The sequence below is a fragment of the Dermacentor silvarum genome, chromosome 8 (genome assembly GCF_013339745.2).
Source record: "Dermacentor silvarum isolate Dsil-2018 chromosome 8, BIME_Dsil_1.4, whole genome shotgun sequence".
NCBI classification, from domain to species: domain Eukaryota; kingdom Metazoa; phylum Arthropoda; class Arachnida; order Ixodida; family Ixodidae; genus Dermacentor; species Dermacentor silvarum.
This window is the reverse complement of record NC_051161.1, coordinates 43,302,268-43,326,339: the sequence shown is the minus strand read 5'-3', so window position 1 is coordinate 43,326,339 and position 24,072 is coordinate 43,302,268. Positions and strand designations below refer to the sequence as shown.

At 45.7% G+C, this 24,072-nt stretch overlaps 1 protein-coding gene across 3 annotated transcripts in view; it reads right to left on the bottom strand.

The window, feature by feature from the left end:
• Window positions 1-24,072, bottom strand: part of LOC119461102 (solute carrier organic anion transporter family member 74D) — a 72,139-nt gene that overhangs the window by 19,509 nt on the left and 28,558 nt on the right. Inside the window, exon 2 of one of the 3 annotated variants that reach the window (XM_037722288.2) lies at window positions 12,368-12,695. In XM_037722288.2, the coding sequence (XP_037578216.1) occupies window positions 12,368-12,380 (13 nt within the window). In that variant the 5' untranslated portion in view covers window positions 12,381-12,695. Of the gene's footprint in view, window positions 1-10,502; window positions 10,937-12,367; window positions 12,696-24,072 lie in introns of those variants that run through there. The other 2 variants (XM_049655187.1, XM_037722287.2) reach the window with 2 other exon arrangements.

The window sequence follows — 24,072 nt, the reverse complement described above, 5'->3', positions numbered from 1 at the left end:
GCTTGTGGGTTCTGCATCCCGCACCGGCTGCAGATAGGTTTGTCTGGGTTGGGGCATACGTCCTGCCGGTGGCCGATTTCTCCGCAGGCCTTGCAATACTGTACCGATCTGCGGTATGGGCGGCAACGTGTGAACGAGCTGGCCACCTTCACATAGAAAGGGACGTGCGGACCTTCGAAGGTGATAACTGCTGAGGTGGATTTGCCGAGCATCCTCGCATGCAGGATGCCGCAGTTGTTGGCTGCCAGAAGTTCCGCAAGTCGTTTCTCCGTCGTACACGCAGTGATACCGTGCACGACTCCACGTACTGTTCCTGGGAGCGGTTTGATGTACGGCGTCATTTCGTATGTGGCCGCCCCTAGTTCGATGCCGTTGATGGAACCGAGCTTGAGTGCGTAGTCCTCGTCTGCGGTGCTGGCAATTATCAGGTTCTGCTTCCACTGCGTTTGGATGGTTACGTTCGCGCAAAATTCTTTGAAAGGGGAGCCACTTGCCCTTGCAAGTCCCTCGGTGATCTTCTCGTCCGGCCAGCTGGACAGCTTCATGCCGGTTCTTGGTCGGTACACCACCTTGTAATCATTATCTGGCAGCGGCGGCGTCGCGCGTCGCGGCGGTGGCTTGCCGTTGGTTCGGCTTCCCTGATCTTGCTGCCGTTGCTGGTTGCTTTTGGCTTGAAATTCCACTCTCGGGTTGCTCCTCGCGTTCAGTCCTCCTTGCTGGTTCTGGGAATTTCCTTGCTTTCCTCCCTCATTTATGCGCTCCTCGTTCGGCGACTTCTTGTTTTTCCTTGCCTTGATTGCTTGGAACCATGGGCCAGCTTGACTCAGCGTCTTGCCGCTGTTCTCATCGAATTCCATGTTGCTCTGGCCCGCTGAGGGTTTTTTTTTTTTTTTAGTACTTGCGTGATTCTCGTTAGCTTGCTTTTTGAACCCTCCGTGTAAAATCTTTAGTTGACGATTCAATCAACAAGAATAAAATAAGATAGCGTAAATTGTTCCAGGTTTGCAGCTTCTTAAAAATCAGTCAAAGGAAATGTCGCACATGGAAAGGTTCAGAAGTCAGAAAGATGCGTTGTTCCGCTTACCACCAGGACACTTAATGGTACGGAAGCGGGTAAAACCAGGGCTGACCGTAGAAGACACTCTATTCGAAGAGGTGACTCTATGTGTGATGTTGCACGATATAGCAACAGTCTAGTATCGTCTGACCCGGCTGTTGGCAGCACAAATAAAATTTCTATATGAATTAATTGGTTATTTCATTCACTGATTGGGTTTAACGTCCCGACACAATACCTTGACAGTGAGAGGCGCCGTACTGTATAAGTTCCAGAATATTTTGTCCATTTGAAGTTGTAAATGTTGTGTTGTAAATAGGTTGTTCTGATAAGATTGAAGTAGAAAATACCTCAGCTACTCCATTTTGTCTTGTACTAGAGCAAATTTCTTGATTTCTAGAACTAGAGTTTCAGAGTTCTTTAATGTGCAACTAGATCTTAGCACACGTGCGTGTTCAGCAGTTCGCCTCCACCGTTTCGTGTGCACCGCCGGGAAGCGAGCCTGTGTGTGCCGCAGAAGAAGGCTGAAGACATTGTTCCACCGTGGCCGTTAAATGAAGGAGGGAAAGAAATAAGTTTATGGCCAGGTAAGTGTCGAAACGAAAAAAAACAATAGATAGTAATAATAAAACGTAAGTTTTTTCAGGGGTTTAGTGCGGGGTCACAGACTCTAAGATTGGTGGCGTCTGGGCAAGCATTTCGGAGGTCACAGAAGGCAGTACTGTGGTGGACGCGGAGACGAGGACGACAGTGTACGCATCGTGATGTTGAGACTCTATTCCCTGTGGCGGTAGCGTGTTTTCACGTAGAACGTCAACTAACCACTCAAAATGTTGAGAAGATGGCGGTGTTTGCTGTGAGAGCCTGCTGCTATCTGAATAAATGAGTTTAGAGCCAAATAAATTGCCGAAGTCGGCCGATTATACTCTTGTTTCGCACAAAAGAACAAACACAGAGCAAGGACACGAAGTGGTCAACCAAGAAAGGGGCGTGAACCTATTGAAAAAAAAATTAAGAAAGGAAGAACAAGTAAAAAAAAAATAACAGAAAATCCAGATCGCTTGTTGGAATCAAGGTTAAGTGAGGCTTTCTGGAAACGTTTAAATTTAATACAGAGAGACAGATGATGCATGCAAATTACGCAGATCCTACGCACATTTTCGATTCTATGTCAAGCGCTTGTAGCATGTATCCGCTTACATTTACGCCGGAATAATTCCTTGTATCTCATTAAACAGCTTTCTCTTATCTCTCACTGTAACGTGTAACCTCATTGAATATTTATGTTCATGCACCGCAAGGGCACAACTTTATTGTCATGTAATGTTTATACTTCGGGCACTAAACCGATCACAACCTACTCCTAAATGCAAACAGCAGTTCATGCGCTTACATAATATACACCGGCAGAGTTCTCTGAATCTCTAATTAAAAAAAAACGCTTTCTTTCGCAGTCGATGCAGCGTGTAACGTCCTGAATTATTTAGGTTTATACACCGCACAGGAACCAACTTTAATGTCACGTATGATGTTTATGTCTGTGCGCTGTACCGTTCACAAGCTATACCGAAATGCAAACAGTTCATGCGGAGGCACAGTGCGATACGTCTACGCAGAAATGTCACGAGGACGCAAGGCGATGTTTGATGTTTGTCGAGAAGGATTGGGAGGAGAGGTGTAAGCAAAGTGAACTACAAAGACATACGAAAATGCATTGAAGGTTTTTGTATCCCCTTGTGTGTCAGTGGCAGATGGGACACACTCAATAACCCAAGAATGGAGGAAGTATAATATAAGAAATTGAAGAATCATACTCAATATCATGAAGAGGTATGTGCGCTTTTGCCAATACCTATGAGCCCACAGTATACTTAGTGGTTTTATGTAGTTGTTAACTGTTTCTTAATGCAGAACATAGGTACACTCACTGGCGGTACCTTTTTGCTCAAAATTCCGTTTTATATAAGCCGGATCATCCGATGGCGCATACAACAGAGCGCCTCAGCGAACGCCTCTACAACGAAATGACCTGTATAACGAAGGAATAATTCTGTCCCGGTTCTATTGTGAGCTGTACGGTGGGCTACCTTTACAACGAAGTGACCCGTATAACGAATGATTTTGGGAGGCCCCAAGCTCTTTATAGAGGCGTTCGACTGTGCACAGTCTTTAAGAATGGGGTAGCCCTAATTAAGAAGATCGATTAAGCCATTCAATATAACGCGCTATTTCATTAAGGTATTTGTGTGATTCAGAGATATCTTTAGTAGGTATACCGATAATATATATTATCGATAGAGAGCAAAACATATGTTTTGCTCTCATTATATATACGGACTTTATGTCGTGATTTGTTGTTTGATTTCGAGAAATACTGGTCTGCCCACTTGCTCTACTTTGCTGATCAACATGCATTGGTTATTAAGCCTGGTGTACATGTTGTGGACACTTCATTGTTTTTTGTTTTCAGGAGCACATCAACATCATCGTCACCTTTTATCTTCGTCTTCTCGTGCGGTCTTGCGTTTCAAAATCTCTCCCTCTTTCTCTTAAAAGTGGGAATAAGATAGCTGACCTACATAGATCCCATGCGCCAGTATTGCACGCTACAGAAGTTAATACGTTAGGTGCGCGCAGGCGCGCAGGTGAATTTCTTATGACATAAAGTGCAGTGTGGGCGAATACCCTCCTCATTTTCGTTGCGCCAAGATCATCACGTTCCTGGAATCGCTTCTCGGTTTGCAGTTGTAAACATGTTGGCTCATGTTTCAAGTCGGTGTCATATTGTATTTTTTCATCCTGTTTATGACAAGGGACCTATACGTACGCGGTGCACTCAGCACGCGCTGTGAGGAAATGTGGAAGGCTCAGCTGCTTGCGAACTTTGCTGATGTTTTCGCGAGGCATCACGTCTCGCTACCGTCGGCAGTGCATGACGGATTACTACAACACGTGCTAAGCAGTTGGAGAGAGGGAAGTGATCAATATTTTGGTCAGATGTTCGTTAGAATGCCTGCATGCGCAGAATATTGGTCGGTTTCACAGTGTTAGGCATTCACTGGTTACTAATTCACATCCACCCGGGAAAATTGTTAGTTTTTAGCTCCACAATCGGCTTGAACTTAAGCTAAGGCCTATAGCGTGAGGCGCTCAAAGTGACGTCTCCGCGATTGCTATGACATTACTTTAAGCGCTTCATTTTCCATATGAAAACCAAAGATTTAGGTACACGCGTGGCCAGTTGAAGGTCAGGTTTAAAAAAAAAATGAACTTACAGTCGAAAGAGAGCTCTCTTGATGCCCCTATGAAATTTTCGTGCCAGTGACAGCGTGAAAATATTCTGACTCGCCCGCGGTTTTCTGTGCTTATGAAGATTGCTAAAAAAATTGTGCGTTTCCGATGATTTTCACGATGCTCCGTAGTAATATGTAGGGAACGAGTTCTTGGTTAGGTTTAATGTTTGCAGGGAGGCTGTTGGACACTTTCTACGTCGCTGCATTTTCTACGACGAGCAGACAGTGTTTCTTAGCGCTATAATTGAAGTCGGCTATGTGGCCATAGATTGTTCACATACAAAAATACCATTGCATCCTGGCCGCATAACGTATGCATGCAGAAATGCAGAAGGCTGATTGAGTGTTGCTGCGCTTCGGGAAGGCCATAGTGCTCTTGGACCGCTTATGAAAGTGTAAGGAACGCTTAGGCGTGCCCGTTGTGCAAGTATATTATAACTGCCCATCGTGTCCCTCTCTTGTTTACATTTGACCCTTATTCAAGCGCAGGGTAGCCAATCGGGCACATTCCTGCCTAATATCTTTAATTTCCTTCTCTCCTTCTTTTTTTAACCGCCCATTGCTGCTTGTTTCCAATAAAGTTGATTGGTTAGACGAGAAACTGCACATTTATGAAAAAAAAAAAAAAAGCTCGAATGCTAGAATTTTTCGTTAGAGCAAATGATGCCAATCCTCAGTGCTGGACACATGATTAGCGAATGCCGCCGCCCGAAATCAGAGCTCACGTATGAACGAAAATCTTTGCGAATTGGCACCTCCTTATAGCAGCATACACAAAGAGTCCTCGCGAGGACTTTGTTTTAAGCTTTGGGCAAGAACATTTGACGCGGCAGCCGTTCCGAGAATAATGCGTCAGTAAATACTCGGGCGTTATGACTTCTCTAGCCATGACGTGCTTGCTTTCTTATAGACTTTCTGTATTATTGCAATCTTTTCGGATAACGACAGTGATCGAGTCCTCAAACTACTTTGCAACACTTAATACGCACATTACAACGCTCTAAAAATTGTAATAACAATGCGAGTTTGACGTCGTATCCGCAGGACTGACACTGATTTATGCTTATTATACTCAGAACCGACGACTTCTCAGAACCGCTTATTGTACGCAGAACCGACGATGTTCTCGACTCACTAACGAGCTACTACTAGTTGCTGAGTCGGCAAGCGCCATTGCTAATGGTAATTTGTCACACCGCTCTTTCTTATCCTTAGTCCAGTAGCTTTCCACAGCTCCGTTTAAGCTTTTGGTGGCCTCTGACGCTACCAGTCGATGCCTATTTTGCAGGCCTAATGCAAGTTTGTTGCATCCGTAAGCATGCTTACAGTCTTTGGAAGCTGAAGAAGAGCGATGTAAGGCAGCTGTGCTTGCAAAATCGGTGACTGTGCGCACAGCGTGAACAAAACGAAGGCTCAGCAGCCACATAATACCGACCTGTTGCCTGCGTAATGCCGATAACTGCAGTTCGTTATAGAACATTACAGGTATGTCGTTCAATATACAGTGCACATACTACGAGTTAAAGGCACTCTAAACAGCGACACTAAATCAGTGTACGGCTAAGGTATTTTTTTAAAAGCCCGGAAAAAATAAAGGAGAGCTTCAGCCAACAAGTTATCAAGCTAAGCAACGTAGGTTACGACAAACATGGGCTGGGTAGATCGGCTTATAAGTTGATTCGCTTTGTGCGCAATGTCTTTCAGAAGGAGCCTAATAGAAAAAAGAATGGCAGCAGAAAAATTCTCAATACCACATGCGCACAAGATTGCGCATGACCTAAAAAAAAAAGGAAAAGACGTACGTAGCAGGTATGGTCTACGAGCAGTTTTTTTCATCACCTAACGAACTTGGTGGAATATGTGCCGGACAGGATCGTAGAGTTTCATCAAAAATAAAAGTAAATAGATAGAGGTGCAACGTGAAGCATACCAAAGAATTCGTCAAGTGCAGATCGTCCATTGTATACTGTTTACCCGCATCTTGCGGAAAAGTATACATTGACCAAACGGGTCGGTGTGGGAATGCACGACTTTTGGAACACAAAAGGTCACTGGGGGAAAGCATTCATTCCCACATTAAAGGGCATTGTTCACAGTATGGATGCTTACCGCTTTTCAATGACACTACAGTTCTTTCGCACCATAAGGATCAGCTGACCAGGGAAATAGTAGAAGCTTTTCACATTTACAAGAGAAAAGAGGATTGTATCTGTCAACCATCTATCTGTTCTTCGGAGCCATCGTGAGGTCGTCTTTTTGGAAGGGTACTAGAATAAAATTTTAAAAATAAATTTGTTAGGGGTGCAACAATTAGGATAAGATTGCACATCGTGCAAGATATGTTGCCTATCTTTGACGCCCGAGTGCGCGCGGGTATGCGATTTGGAAAGTGCTTTGAATCATGCCTTGCATATCTTTGACGTCTGAGGGTGCGCAGGTATATATAAATATGAAGTGTTTGTTCTGAAATAAAGTAGTTGCGAGTGCCGCCAGTGTCGTGTATTCTTTTATCTCCCCGCCTTGTCCTGGTCTGTGCACTACTTCACCAACAGGGTATGGTGATTAATCTCCAACTTGCCCAACTTTCCACATTACTGAAGGTATGTCACATTGACGCCACATTGACGCCACATTGACGTATAAACTGTAGACCGATTTCCACCATTAAGGGTCCTTAAGGGTTGAAACCTGTCCTTAACTCACGCCATTTCACCCGTAAATGGTGTAGGAGTTAGACTTATAGACAGAAAGCACCCTTAAGGGTAAATATTGGTTTACAGTGTACGGAAAGGTGTCACGTATTTAAAGCCATTTTTTTCCTCGTACAGGGGACCATTTTGGCTCGGGAAAAATTCTTTAAACGTGCTTGGTTGAGTCTTTATTTTCTTTTGAATGTCATGCAATACTGGTAAATAATTAGCTATACCGGAGCAGTCGAAACCAAAATCTGTGCCGTCACGTCCGGCTGGTGCAGGAACTTAGTGGTGGCGCTGCCACTTGCACTTCTTTCTTGCGTCTTTTATGGCTTACCGACCATCACCTTGTGGTTATAGAGCAGTAGTTTTGCCTATTGCAGAAAGCATGACTTACTAATGCAATTTAATATGCTTATTCTCTTTGAAATATCGCTAGCATTCTCTTTATGAGCAATGTACGCGCCGAGCAAAGTACAATATGTTATGTCTGTGAACGAGAAGCCATCATACATCATTCCAGTCATAAAATAACCTAACCGCGACACATGGTTAAGTTTAAGAGTGCTTACCCATGCAGCCGCGAAGATACTAGGTATTGTCGAGTTTAAACAGCTGTTTCTTTCAGACGACACTATACTGTGCTTGTGCGGCATTCTAAAGTATTTTTTGTTTTTGTTTGGCTGGCTCTATTTTTCTGTGACATTTCAAAGCATAGCTCACGACGCAATACACGACACTCCGATACGTAGGTCGTCGGCGCAGAAGGGGAGCGCTGGGAATATCCAGAACATGGACGCTACAACGCTCTTGTTGGCTGTATGCTTGCTTGCTTCCCGTATGCACAATAAGTCACGTACGTTCGCGTACGTTCCAGAATGTACAGCATAATATTCGCGCCGTGCACAAAATCTGATTAGACAAGATTCGTTCGTTATAGAATCGGCGTCAACATTAGGAAATCTTCCGATACGTGTATGCACGTCTTGCGCCGAGCGATAAACTTGTATCAGTGATTAGCAGGTGAAAAATGGTCATCAGGAAAACGTAAACTATGTACGCATGTCAATATTTATGCAGCTGTCATTAGAGACAACGCCCCCACGAGCCAAGCCTTGTTGGCAAGCTATTCCTTTGTTATCGCCAATGGTGGTGGTGGTGGTGGTGGTGATGTTGCTGCAGGGAGGGTTATTCTGGGAGACCTGGTCGGCAATTTCTCCGCCTGAATTTGAATCATTCACTTATGGTGGCTAGTCGGGTCAGAGCATGGCTCTCTGTAACCGAGCTGTAATGACTCACATAAATATGTGCCCCCAAAGCTACGACATGACCAGTCTGAGGCAAGTACAAAAACACGGGACACCAAGCTCAAAGCATAGGTCACGTTTGTGTATTTGTTTCAGTCTGGTCCGTTCGTAGTTCTTGCGCACAACTTCTGACTAACTAGCCCGCCATCAAGTTTTCCTTTTTGTAAGAACTCCTGCACCAGGAAAAACAGCCTGTTACGCGTAATGCCTCGCTGTAGGCCCTTCAATCCGGTGTCACGTGCCACGTTATGCTTATAAGTTGCCACGCGCCGACTATACGTAAACTCGTAGCCATCGCAAACTGCGGCGCTGGCATTTCTACTGGTGAAGCAAAGCTGCAGACGCCACATGACACCTTCATATTTCTGCCCCGTATGTCAGTACTCGCAGAATGAAGTGATTGTACACATTTTTTTAAAGTATATAGCGGTAAGCTGCCAGTCATGACTTCGTAATGCCTGCCGTTTGCGCTCCAACCCGTTTTTATTCTTCTGTAGATTTCCTTGTCATGGCATAAACATGGCATGATAAGCATGCCATGGCAGATTCGAGAGGCTGACGGCCAATCACGAATTCTTGTTGTATTTTCAAGCTATTGAGCGTTACCTTATCCCTTTGCGTATTTATCTTCGAACCCACACTTGAACTTAGTCGGCTGAAGTCCTCATTCATTTCTTGCGAGTCATCCCAATCATATAGCAGCTCCCTATCTCAACTGTCCTGTCCTGTACGTCACATAGTCATTGTTAAACATTCCTGACGTCCTTAAGTATTAGGAGTTGGCGTTTCTTTTACGTCCCCTTTCTTTACTTTGTGCTGTTTCCTCATCTTGGCGGCAAATCAGTGTGACCTCCTCGACTCACAAGTGCTGATCAACGGTGATCACACTGCTTCACCTTTACACAGGAAGCTGTAACCAACCAAGAGGAAGACAAGCACGTTGACCGTTTTCTATTCTTCTTCTATTAATCTGACACATATTGCCAACTGCAGCTGGTAGCGCCGCACGCCCTTGTTAGCGCCGCACGCCCTTGTTAGCATACCGACTTATTTACCTTGATTTCTTTTTATACGCGTCCGCTTTTCGTGAAGTGCACGTCCACGCCTCTCCACAAATGACTTGCATGAGTGCAGAACGCATCTTCACTCGTGATTTTCTCAAGCCATCAGCGTAGATTATAGTGACAAGAAGCGTCCACGAACGTTCGACCGGCTCAATGCAGTCAGGGAGGATCGAAAGACAGTGTTCTCTGCCGCGGAGCAATTGATTGAAAGCGACCAGGGGAACATGCTAGACGTCGCCAGTTTTACCAGCTGTTTACAAATTTGTCACCACGGCCACCGAAAATGTTTTGAAAAATTGCAGATGACCACTGGAACCAGAACTATAGGTGCAATCCAGAGCAGCGGTAGCTTACCGGACAAGGAGGACGGCAACGTCATTGTCAGTTTTCATAGCTGTCCTTGAAAGCTTTGAAAACAGTTGAATAAAACAAATCAATTTCCAAGATCTCGTAGACCCAAATATTTCACGAAGTGCTTAAAAGCCATTGAATTTAATTTTTGATGGACTCCACCGAATTTTGTTCGGACGTACGACCACAAGTTCGGTTCAATTTCAAAACCCAAGCCTATTTCATATAGTTAGCAGTTTAGAGGGGAGTGGTAATTGTTTTGTGGCCAGGCGTTTTTTTTTTTTTTTTTTTTTGTTTACTATAGATAGTGCGCAATGTAAAAGGAAGCTTCCGCCTTGCCTTGTTCACGAGAATGTTTTGTTTTTGAGCTCTCAAACGTAATGTCACCTTTAGTCTTTTAAAATGCTTCGTCAGGGCCCTGGATGTCCGTAAAAAAAATCTCGGATTTTTTTTTTTTCCCGCAAGAACGAGTACTGACCGCAACGACTTTAACGATGGCGATGGTAGGACGGCGGCACGATGACTTCCACCTCACGGGCTCGAAAAAAGTGTTTTCTTTTTTCGGCAACATCTTCTGCCAAGTAAACATGATGATGGTGTCTGTGAATGACGCCGTAAACAGCTGCGATCACCATTAACAACTACCGCTGTAACAAAACTACAACTACATGTAGACCAGTGGCATTCACCATCGATTACGAATACACGAATAGACCACGCAGCAGGATGCTACTCACCGTAGACGCGCGTGGCATTCGGTGAACATTCGAGCAAAAAGGACTGCTTTCGAGCCATGGCTCTTTTTCCACGCTGTCGAGAAATCCAGCAGTTATCGATATCCTTGCGTCGCGCGTCCCCGCGATTTTGCTGTCGCGTTCGCATGCATTGTCTTTTGCGCGCGACGGCGACAAGGGCGATCCCTGCCGACAGCTGCAAAAAGTGGAATCTCTCGAGTCTCTCCCAAGCAGCTGTTTCGATGTATCACCAACGAACTCGGAAGTAAAATGTTCGAGAACTTCCTTCAGCTGCGCATAACTGCGTTCACGTTGCGCGCACGAATTACTTTAGCGGAGCGAACAAAGCAATTCCACGGACAGTGACAGCGTTTCCCGTTGGGTCGGCAAGAACACTGCCACTTAGCTTGCGTCGATAGAACATCGCATATACCGCTGCCTGCGTCGCAGCTGCCGTTATCCCACCTCCGCCAGACGCTAAGTGCACATACGACGTATCGAGTATATGGCGAGCGAGCGTGACTTGAGCATCTGGCAGACAGTGGTTACGGAGGCCGTATGCCCCTGGCGCTGTTCTAACACAAAAATGCCTACGACGGTAAACCCTATTCCACAAGAATGAACGGATGGGTGAACGATTGAATGAATGATTTACTGTTACACGCCATGTTTCGAGTGTATTAATCATGACTTCCGCGATCGACTTTTTGGCGGTCAGGCATCTGATATCCTCCGTGGTTTGTATTAGTGCCGAAAATAGAAACGGCAATTGAAGGTGTTCAATGGGGAGACGCGTAGTCCGGACATTATCAGCGAAGCAATTGGCTCTGCTTCAACTATTTGACAAGTACCAGGACTCTGTTTACGTTTACACGGACGGTTCTGTCGACAAAGAAGGCGTGGCAAAAGCTTATGTGATAGCAGCGCCACAATTGACGTACGCTTGTCGGCTAAGACGCACTTCGTCGTCAACAGTAGAATTAGGGGCCTATTCTTGGACCACAGATTTCATTTACATATTCGAGGACACCAAAAAGTGGGTAATCTGTACGCACTACTTATCGGCTTTAGCATGTCTTGGAAATACCGATGAAAGTCAGCCGCATGTACGAATAACGTATGCTGATACTTCAGGGTACAACTCGGGATGCTCAACGAAAAAAAGAAGTGATATTGCAATGGTCCCGGGATATGCTGGTATAGTATAGGTAACGAATAAGCAAACTCGCTGGCAAAACTGGCCTTAAAGATGCAGAACATCACCTTATACAGTAATCACTAATGAGTACGCGATGCGTATTAAATGTACTACTGAAAGGATTGTGTTTGTCCGCCTGGGGATTTACAAAAAAGTACTAAGGAATCGATCATTTAAGAAGTGGTGACCGTCATCTGAGATGCCAGTTGGATGCCTCGCCCGCAGGTTGCCTCGCTCCCATTTTATGAACAGGGGGTTATATGCGCGTCCATTTGTCGCTACTTCTAAAAGCGTAACGAAAAGCTTAATAGTGACTCGTCTGGATTGTACCAGCTGCTTTTCATTAAGCTGCTTTTGTAGGATAAGCTCACTACCGTTTTGAAACTTATCGGAGTTGTTTTTCCGCGGGGGTAACTCACAGCTCTAACCCAAATACAGTAAGCAACGCGTCTGGGAACAATTAAAAGAAACGTGTACAACGTTTTGAGGTGGTCATCGATCATCACGACTTAGCGACTTTTCGCTAAAAAAGTGCTTTTTTTTTTTTTGAGTCGCAACCTGGAGATTTTCTCGAAAAGAAAGTTACCAACACTGCACTGCTTTTGCACCGCGTAAGCTGTATTACACAATTCCTTCTTCGTTCCCGCATTGATCTGATCGAAGCACCCACCATTTTGGTTCATCTTGTCGCACGAGGGGCCGCGCAGTCCCGCTGGTATTACTAGTTGTTCGAAGTGGCGCAGCGATTCTCCGTGTCGCTCCAGGTGCGGCTAGCGTGTGTACGGAGCAGGCAAACAGCGCAGGGCTGACCAGAGGCGAGGATAGGGACCGAAGTTGGTCCACTACGCGTGCGTGGCGCGCGGTCCACCACTTCGCTCGCACGCTGGGCACACACAGCTGTTCCTGCTCGGCGCCATTGTGTCACCACCGAGAGAGCGCCTCATCCTGTTCGGTGGGTGCCGGCTCGGCTTCTTTTCTTTCAAAGCGGTCGCCTTCCCCTGCGCAGAGCAGACAGGAAACAAAACAAGATTAAACGCGGTAAGTCGGCAGGCGAAGGAAGGGTAAAGGCAAATAGGACCTATTCATCAAAGCATCGTTACGGTTTTTTTTTTTCGGCAATTTTCTGTTGTTGTAATGTTCATCCGCGTTTCCTCACCACTGGTACGTACGTGGCGAGGTTTTGGTTCAGAGTTTCGTCTTCCGGCTTGGCTGTTTTCAGATTTTTTTCTTCTTTTTTTGAAACCGTTTTTTCTTAACTTGATTTTAAAGGGGTTCGCTGCAAGGTCCGGACCGGTTTTGGCTTATACATCAGGCGGTGTTGCGTGATGGCAGGCGCTTCAATGTGGCCTCCAATTTGACATTGCTTCCTACTGTTTAAGCCTGCGATCGTGGCGTGAGTTGGATATTTCGCATCGAGGAACTGCAATCTGCCGGTGTAGCTCAACTAAGCATCTACATTTAGTGCAGCTACAAAGCATCCATGTTTGCCAGTGATGAAAAAAATAAAAACAAAATATAAAATAAATATGTTGCGCTGTAGTGATGTATGTTCAGATGCTCCATGAAACTGTCAGAGCCCGTTCACTACGGTGAAGATGGAAGCCAGCGAAGCTGTGACTATGGTGGGTCTGCTGTAGTGAATATTGCTATAGTGAATTTATATATTATCATTATTGACTATATTGAGCGTCTTCGCCATGTTCGTCGAAGAGCAAGGACACCCGCGTCTTGCTTTCGCCCGGCGCGATGGCCAAATAGTGCGTTTGCTGCGCCAAGTCCGCTTTCCCGCTCCTGCTCTCGGCGGCTCATACCCACATATCCAACGCGGGTATGAGCCACACGTGATTTCTTTCTTTCTTTCTTTATATCTATATTTCCTTATTAACACGAAAGTGTTTTATGCCGGGGTCCACCAAGACTTCACTGACGTATTTCCGTCACGGAAATACGTCAGTGAAGTTTCTTTGTATTATGTTCTATGACGTATTTCCGTCACGGAAATACGTCATAGAACATAATACAAAGAAAGAAACCAGAAGAAAAAGTTCCACAAACATGCAAAATTTGGAAATCGAACCCACGACCTCTCGGTCCGCGACGATAGATCGCCGAGCGTTTAACCCATTGCGCCCCAAACGCATTTGCAGAGAGGTACACAGACGCGCCTTATATATCTAACACTCCTCCGTGTACCCACGCTCTTGCTCGGGGCGGTGCCGCCGCCTACGAGCAGAAAAGAGAAGTACTGCATTATGACACTAACGCGCACCGACAGTGAACGCTTCGGTGGTCTCAGCACTACGACGCCTCGATGCCAGCATTCGAAGGGACGCTGGCATCAAGAAGCACTACCAACGCCACCTAGGTGGCGTTCACCGTACTCAGCACAGCGGAGCGTGGCCTCCGCAATTAGCTCTGAAAATGTTTCTGAAGTTGATCGCGGAGGCTGCAATTACGACGCGCTGTACGCGCTGATTTGACTCGGTGACGATTCAGTTACGTGCTTTGTCTTGCGCGTTGTATTAGTGTGTCAGTTACGTGCTTCGTCTTTCGCGTTGTGCTAGCGTGTGCAGCGTAGTGCAGTTTCCATATGCACGACGGTTGCTCATGGTCATCGACGTTGGTAGTCGTGATGGAGGAGACGTGCCACCAGGCGTCAGCGTGGGTGCATCAACGCCTAAGGGCGCTTTAGCCACAAAACACCAATAGACATTATATATCAATGTGCAATAAACATTACACTACTTCTGTGAAGACACGTTTCACTTTCGTGTTCTATACCGATTCCTATATAAGAGAGATCAACCACATTTTTTCTCTTTCTTTCTTGTCCCTGGCTCATATCCGCATATCCCTAGCTCATACCCACATTGGATATGTGGGTATTCGCCACACGTGATTTTATCATCGTTAATCATGACGTAACTGACGAGCATGTCATGTGATTGATCCGGCCACGGCGGCCGCATTTCGATGGGGGCGAAATGCGAAAACACCCGTGTACTTAGATTTAGGTGCACGTTAAAGAACCCCAGGTGGTCTAAATTTCCGGAGTCCCCCACTACGGCGTGCCTCATAATCAAATCGTGGTTTTGGCACGTAAAACCCCATCATTTTCTTGATGTTATTGATGTCATGACGATCAGTCATGTTAGTCATACATTAGTACCCTTCCATGCCAATTTTGGCATATACCAAGTGAACGATCGAGACGCCACAAAACGAGACGCCACAAGATTGTTGCCTACTTCCGGTGTGCACGGACGCGATCTCCTGGAGCCTGGCCCTTAACAGCTTCGCTCTAAAGGAGCTTCTAGGATTTACGGATGAAATAAGGTACGGTAAACTGCACTCGAAAACCGTTTCGACGTCGCGGGACGCCCGAACTCAGTATTCATGGCAAGCTCTCTCGTCACCCCCCCCCCCCCCCCCCCCCCCCCGTTTTCACACATACACACAGCTTTTACTTTATCCGCCAGCCTGTTTTCACGTGCTAAAAGGAATTTATGACTTGTTGAGAACATAGCCATGTCGCCGTTCTGCATTTGTTAAAAATTGTTTGCTGTGAAAACTTTAAAAAGGTAGACACACATTTAGGATCCTTCGTTTTCGGCTTTTATATGTTTTTATAATTCGGGTGAGAAAATTCTCCTCTTTATTTTTTAAGTGAAAAACTGGGGATAAATCAGGTTTTTATTGTCTGGCACTCCTAATCATGAAAAGTTTGTGGTAGCTTACACACACACACACGCACGCACGCACGCACGCACACAAAAAGTTAGCACAGGTAATGGTTTCTTTTAAGCTACAAGCGTTTTATTTAAACAAGCGAAATCACAGGCATGGAATGTACAGTGACAAAGAGAGCTGTTTGCAAGTTACGTGGTGAACTTAAAATTCTAGGTGGCAGGCATTATTTACACTTTTAAAATAAACCACATAATGACAAACAACATATAGAAACGTTGATGGCGATCCCGCGTTTACTTTGTTCTCTACACTTCTTTTATAAACGGGGGAAAAAAAGCACATATAGTAGCGCGCACGGGCATACTTCTTAAAAGATGTGATGTTTATTTCTTATCGTAAAAGCCCATGCTGACGTACGGTGTTCAGCAATTGAAACGCGATACTCGGACCGCATGACGGCTGGTCAATCTTGCGCCACCGGTGAACGCTGGGTGAGGAAGCGGAATGCACTTGAACTCCATCATAAAAGCACTTGCTTTCATTTCATACAAAAATGCCTCAGATCGGTGTCCGCAGCACCCGCCAGTGGCACAAAAATGTTCCGTTAGTCACATGCTTCTGGTATCGCTCTTCGATCGCTGGGCACTCTACATTGCCATAGACATTTTGAGTATTGTTCTGTTCATCCTAGACGTGCTGGGCCTGTCTTCTGTTTTACTGTTTCGCTGTATACGCTCTTGCACGAAAAATCAACGGAATCCAACTAGCCCAATCTGCATACTTTCTTTGAACGTACCTTAGTTGAGAAAACATCCTCACATAACGACACAGCTACCGTTCGCAATGCAGAATAACGTCTAGCCCATTATACCGCCGTTTACCCGTGCGCGACACATGGGTGCCTTGATACCACGCTTCTAGGGAACGGCAACGCAATGTGCCATTACCGTATACTCATGTATTAAACGCGCCTAATAAACGGGCAGCACGCTTTCGTTCACTCAAGTCCAGCAAGCGCTGAATATATTACGAGCAGCATTATATACGAGCAGCATCGACTGGTTTTGTGACGCCTCCATTTATTCTTACCCTTCACCGAACGGTGAAAAATTCGGGGAGAAATTGAGTTTTAACTCAATTTTCATAAAACTTGTTCGGGTTGAGAAAATTATATATTATCGACTTTTACCCGAAAAGGAAGGACACATTGCGCATTGCTCTTTCTATTCGCCTCTTTCACATAACGCCAGTGTGGGGTCGCAAACCGGACGCGCGTCTGGTCGACCTCCCTGCCTTTCCTCTCCTTGCTTTATCTTTCTCTCCGCTACGCCTTTCGTGCTGTAATTTCACATCGATAAGTAAATAAAAACAATACAAAATAACGAGAATATAACAAAGAATTAACGAAATTGCGTGCTGCCACAGTCACTACACGGAGACGGCGAAAGAACAGGGATATAAATCCCATTCACTTGAGCAATGCCAGCAACGATCGGTAGCGTAAAATAATATGATAAAACACATCCTACGCAGTCGTTATGCATCGCTGTGAGAGTTCACTAACTCATTTACGATCTGTTCTGACTTCCCTGCGTATTCCACAAAGAAACTATCTTGCAATTTGTAAACACATATAGAACGCAGATCCCAACGCACACACCTACATCGTCAGCCACACAAGAGTGACATTAACGAACGAAAGGTCAGGTTTCTTCTATTATGATAATCGGCTATAAGTGCGATGGAATCTGTGCCGAGGAAGTCGTGCTGGTACGCACTTACTTCGAAGCGGGAATACCCAACTTCCTACTTGGTGATTATCAGCTTAATTTAGGAGTCAAGGGGGCACATAACGTCCGTGTTGGCAAACACCAGACACTCTTAATAAACTGCGCATATTGATGGCGCTGATGAGCAGAGGTCATCACCCTGACTTGACTTCTTTCTTTATTCTTCTTTCTGGAGTTTTACGTGCCAGAACCAGTTCTGATTACGAGGCACGCCGTAGTGGAGGGCTCCGGATTAATTTTGACCACCTGGCGTTCTTTAACGTGCACTACAACGCAAGCACACGGGCGTTTTTGCATTTCGCCTCCACCGAAATGCGACCGCCGCCGCTGCCGGGATTCGATCCCGCGACCTCGTGATCAGCAGCGCAACGCCTTAGCTAACTGAGCCACCGCGGCGGGTAACCCTGACTGACTGGACAAGAAGTGAGCTGAAACTATGCCATAGAAAAAAAAAATTGTGGATACGTGTCGCCATTGTCGCCCTTTTGTAAACTGTCTACCAAAATGGGCACTATGCTCTATAGCGCCGCATTCCAGGAGCGTTCGTTTGATGAAGTGCTAGTGCGTCAGACATGTATGACAATCGCATATGTAGATCACTGGGTTCTCGCGCGCTCATCTTCGCTCTCTTCTCTCTCAGCCAAATCCGCTACTCCTATGCGGAGTGGTAGGTCAAAGACAAGGACTCTCTGGCCTACCCCTAGACCTTTCTTTCTTATCAAAATTTTCTTTTAAAAATGTTGTGGTGCTGCTCTATGCCCCAGTTATCCAAATAATATATAAATCTGGACAAAACAGGATCCATTAATTGTCAGGGGCGGAGATTGACGTGCCAGCTGAGCGCCGGCCCAACGGTGCCACCGTAAGGACTAAGGGGTGCAGCTCGTCTTGTGGATGGTACCTGCTTGTTTCACATTTAGATCCATTACCGAGATCTCGCGTATTCGCGCAATGTTCGCGTATCTGCGCGTATCCGCGCAGGTTTGCATGGCTGGCGGATGGTGATCTAACACAGATAGTAACAAGAGAGAGAAGAGTGAATGCGAAATGGGAAGCGCAGGTGCTGAGAACAGTAAGAGTGGAAAAGTAAGCGCATGCGCAGTGGAGGAATAGAAAGGGATGCGTGTGAATGTTTGGCGTAGCTGATGATCTCGCGAACATAGGAGGACGAGGTACCCCATGGTCCAAGAAAAACACGAGGAACGCAGGTGAGTAACTGAAAAGCTATTGCTGACTTTGGCAAACGTATTGGATGGTTCCTGCAGGATTTTATAGACTGCACTCATGCCGTCTGACATCTATCCACCAGAGCTTTTTTTTTCGTTATTTGATGCTGTCATTTGCTATTGACATGCCCATATTTATTTGATACAGCGATTGTTAGAATAAAGGACAATGCTCTTATTGCCGCATAAACACACAAATGACACACAAAGTAGAAATAAATGCGTTGCGGCTAGAAAAAGACGTTTCCGTTAGAAAATATATCGTTCTTAAAATAACAATTTAATGTAGGCTGTCATTGTCACTTGAGATTCCAAACAAAATATTTAATCGCATAATCGCAACGTGCGCAACGCAGAGTGCATGAGCTCCTCAGGTCGCTCGTGTGCTTACTACCGAAATCTCAGATGTAAGACTGATACGAAATCGAACTCACTGAAAAAAGAACCAGGTTTGACCCACAGCAAATTTTTAGACGCCAATTTCTTATCCTTCTTTTTCGGAATATTTGCGATCGTTGATATAATTTTACGATAAAGCGAGTCACTAAATCAAAATTTTCATGTCATCCTCCTGCAGATTTAACCCTTTTCCATATATATGCTACAAGCTTTGTCGAAATCAGTGCAGTAGTAGCCAAAATTAAGAAGAAACAATTTCGTTGTTTGCAAATTGAACTTTGCGCATTTTTGTAGCAATATGATAGTTGCAGTTGGGCTGTTTCTTGTAAGGTATATTGCATGTAATTTAGATAGGCTTGCGTCAATAAAATTCGTTATTGTGTGCACAAATACCAAGTGCTCTTTCTGAATGTCTTTAAGCGAAGTATTATGGAGCGGCTCAATATGTTATTGTCGTCGTTGTTCACTTAACTGATAAACATACAGGAAAGCAGGCTGCCGGATATCATGATATCGCAAAATGCGTGATCAATAATGAATACTCGTGGCGTAAAAAAAAAGTCGCAGTTTCGCCCGAAAGGCGAAGCATCGATTGCGATAGCAAATTAGTAGAACGAAGTAAGGATAGTAGTTTTATCGGCCGTATAAAGTTGTAAATATTCGCTTACTAACTAAATAAACAAGCACGTTGTCACGCGCGCGCAGGTAAACAAGAACACATCTCGCTGAATGACCGCGGAAACTCGTCAAAACGCTGGAGTGAGAAAGCGTGCCAGCGGCAGCGTGCAAATTGACCGTCGCGCTGGCTCTCACTTCAACGCGAACTAAACGTCGAAAGCACAGCGCATACGAAGCTGCCGGCACTAGGCGCATTCACTTTGTACCCATCGCAGATCGCTTTCAAGCAAAACGCACGCCCCCCCCCCCCCCTCCCCCCAACCATTTTCGTCGCCTCCTCCCCGTGCCTCGCGCGCGAACGAAGACCGCGCGCGCTTCCGGCCGCCTTCCTCTCTCGCGTGCGCGAGAAGCTGCGGTTGCCGGCTCACCCTCGCACGCTTTCACTCGCACACACAGGTTACGGCGTGCGGCGACGGTTTTATCGCCGTTGGACTTTATACCGAACTTCACGACGACGGCGACGGCAAAAATGCGCTTAGAGTGTCCATATAATTGCTAAAGCAATAAAGAGGGGGCCGGAAGAGAAGCGGGCATAGTAAATGAAAGTTCGCACGCCAACACCATACACAGTTATCAAAGTTCACGAGCATTTTACGCACACTAAAGCGACACCATGCCTTACCCGCTATCTCAGCTAAAGAACGGGCGCTTCTTTGCAAGACACTGAGAGACTCGTAGCCAGCGCCATATCCGAAGTCGATGAAACGTATTACGCATACAAAATAGTAAACTTGTACATAGCATACAGGAGGAACACACGAAAAGTCAATATCAGAACAAGCGAACCAGGAGAAGAAACATTAAACAAGAAAAACATGCCACATTAAGAGAGAGTAGATTTTAATGAAGAGAAGGGAGGAGAGGTCGGCCTGGAGAGCGTGTCTCTAGCCTGCTACTCCTCACTGGGGTAAGGGGAAGTGGGTGATACAGAGAGAGGTAGGTGACAGGTGATTATGATATCGTACAAGGAGCTACTATTTACACACCTTGTCCAATACGCGGTTGTGCACTTTTCACACACTACACGCAGGAGTAGTGTTGTCCGCACAGAACGTCATCGCACAAACACATTTCGCGCACTGCACACTGCACAGGTCCTAGAGACGACCGTCTAAGCCCGTCTCACACATAAAGTTCAGAAGTGATCTTATGGTGCGCTGGGCATGATCAACGCTTCTCCATGCGCCTAAAATCTTGGCTTCCGAAAAGGGGCGGGAGTCCAAAGAGTCAACACTACGTTTTAGTGTCCTTCGCTCGGTCGCATATTGAGGGCACACGCAAAGTATGTGTTCTATTGTCTCGGGAGTGTGACAGACGCTACAATCAGGGTCTCGTTCTCGTCCAATCTTGTGAAGGTATTTGCGAGTGTACGCCACACCAAGCCGTAATCGATGGATTAGTGTTTCCTGGCCTCTCCGCATCCGAAGTGGAAGTCGGAATCGCAAGCCGGCGTCAAGTCTATAGAGGCGCTCTTGCCGATGTTCGGGGTTGTCCCATTGTCGCTCCATAGACGTTTTGATGGACCTGCTCATTTCCGGCTATTCCACAGTGGCTGGGAATCCACTGCAGTGCAATGTTATGCCCGTTAGAACAGACTAAAGACTAAAGATGGACAAAATAAGGTATGGAGAACATATGATAAACGAACACCAGTAAGAGGAGTTGAGCAAGGCTAAAATATAGCTGTGAAAAAAAAAGTGATAGAACACGAGCGTTCTTTTATTTTACAAAAACATTATTTGAACGAGAGATTCAGATTTATTTTTATTAAGAAAAAATTTTTTTTTCTATTATCGATATGTTGACTTTTGTAGCCCCTACAGAGTAAAGTGAATGATTTGTCATAAAAGCTGTTCGCGAATGAATTTTGTTGTTTTTTATGGTCCTCAGTTAACATATTTGTGCAGCTTCATTACCCATGTAAGTGTAGGCAGGCATATCTCTTATGATCGAGCCTGTAAGTCTTTATTCTTAAAAAATATACAGCTGCTCAAATCCGGGGGGGTCTCACGCCATTGAGAGCGCGGCTATTTTATACTTCTAGAGTTGATGCTTAGATGTGTCGCGTTGTGCCAGGTGTTCTGTCGCTTCACAAATGTTCTATGCAGCGCGGTTATCTTTATACTTTGTTACAACCACATCGCAGCGTTTGACTCTCTCGTACTCCCTGAAAGCTGTAGTTGTGAGAAAAGCCAATGCTATAGGTGCTCTCAGAACAAGTGGTAACAATTTTCTTTTTCTCTGTAAAATGACAGAAAAAGCTAATAACAGACAATATTAGTAAAAATACAGAAGTAAGAAACTGTACAAAACGGAAAAGGTTTGTCGCTAAAGTTGCCAAACTTCTCGCAAAAAAAGTTAGTGTAGGTAAACCACTGCCTATTCAAAGAAAGTCACGAATAATTCAAATACTTCCCCGTTTAACCGTGGTACATCCAGAATCCAAGACCGCGTATCTGCCATTGATCTTCCATAGATTAGCCATTGATCTTCCATGGATTAGCCATGGATTAGCCATGGATCAGCCGCCTTCGCTCGCACAGAACGCGTTATTCTCGTGCTTTGATGCCTTGTGAATTCGATGGTCGGAATTAAGTGTTCGTATAAACCATTTCGAACCACGTACACAAAATCTAGATTTAAGGAAACCCGGTTTTACGCTATTTTTTATTTAACGAAAAGGTTTCAATTCCTCAACACGATTTCATAAAACCAGATGCGTTGGAAACTTCAAAGCGGCAAAGTGAACTCAACGTCCCACCCGATTTAATGAAGTTTTGGAAGAAAGTGTGGGTAGAATGTGGAGGAAAAAACATTGCTATGCCAAGCGCCCGATTGACGGCACCTTGTCATGAAGGAGCACGAGAAATGCTACCGGCTTCGATGAGTGCATGCAAGTCCGTAGGCAGGCAAAAATTACATTTTCTCTTGTGCTCTTGAATAAATATAATGTTATTCGCGTGAATGATCTGAGTTTTTCCGACTTAAGGAAGTTCTCGATTTAAGGAAATAATTCTCGGGTCTCGTCGACTTCGTTAAATTCAGGTTTAACTGCAACCAAAGACAGTCCAACATTTTGCAGTTTTTTATGAAAGAAAAATGAATTTTAAATCATCGCCAACCCACTGTATTTCCGTTGGCTCAGAATGTTTTTCGAGTATGCCAAACATTTTTTTGTTTTATTGCGATAGCAATTATATAGACACTTCAACCGAATTTCCGCCGTTGGCGTCGCCGTCGCCGTGAGGTTCCGTATAAAGTCCAAGGGCGATAAAATCGTCACCGCGCGCCGTATGCGCGAGCGAAAGCGCGCGGGGGACGCGCGCTATCACGGAGAGCGAACGCACGGCGGAAAGCAAACGCGACCATCGCGCGAAAGGCCGTGGGGGTATGGGAGGGAGGGAGGCGGGGCGACGCTGTGCTGCTTCACCAAATGCTTATCTTGCAACCGGGCGCAAGGGGAACTGGCCACTCAGTCTCCCACGCGAAAGCAAGAAAGCGGGAAGGCAGCGCGGGAGGGAGGGGGGGCAGCTTCTCCTCTGCCAACAACTGTTCTGCACTTTGCCCGGCGGTGGCGGTCGCCCGCACCGTCTCTTATCTGCACACGGCTCTGACCTTTGTATGCGCTGTGCATTCGCCGCTCAGTTTCCGTTGAAGCGATAGACCGCACGAACCTTCGCCCGCTGCGGCGGCTGCGCTTGCTGCCAGCGTTATGACAGTCGTCTGCGGTCATTCAGTGTGATCTATTCATGTTTGCTTGTGCGCGCTGACACCACGCTTGTTAATTCAGTTAGTAAGCGGATGTGTCCAAGTTTATGCAGCCGATAAAACTACTATCCCTACTCCGAATAACTCTCTACTAATTTGCTATCGCAATTGATGCTTCGCCTTTCGGGCGAAACTGCGACGTTTTTATTTCCCGCGCAAATAACGACAGACGCGGCGCGTAGGTAATTACAGCTTTAGTTTTGCAATTATAATTTGTGCTTTTATCGCTAAAGAGCCTTGAAAGCCATTATTTTATTGTGCCCTCGCCCAGAAACGACCGCTTTCTTCAGATCGATGCCGCGTTTTCCTCATAGATCTACGCAGTTTGATTGATGAGCAGGATCGCGCTCATAAGACGTGCACACAACAGAATGTCTCGTGATAGAGGTAATTTCTCAAGGCGCCGAGTGGACGAACGTCTTCTGCAACATTTATTATTTTTGTGCCGAGACGTGAGCGGCAGCCGATACCACACCTTTTCAGCAGCAGCAGCTGAAGCATTCGCACGTGATCGCCAAGTACTAATATTAATACTAATATTTTAGAAATAGACATAGCATTTAGACATGTTTGACATCCTAAAATTATATAGCGGCCTGCCCAGCTCCATTTTATTGCGATAGCAATTATATGGACACTCAAAAGCAGATTTCTGCCGTCGGCGTCGCCGTCGCCGTCGCCGTGAGGTTCCGTATGACGTCAATGGAGATGAAATCGTCGCCGATGATAAGTGGTTCTTGAGGGAAAGGGAAAGGTTGGCGCTATCTTCTGCAGCCCTTGAGGGAGCACGGCTCAGCGCCGCGCGCCGAACGCTGTATGTGCGA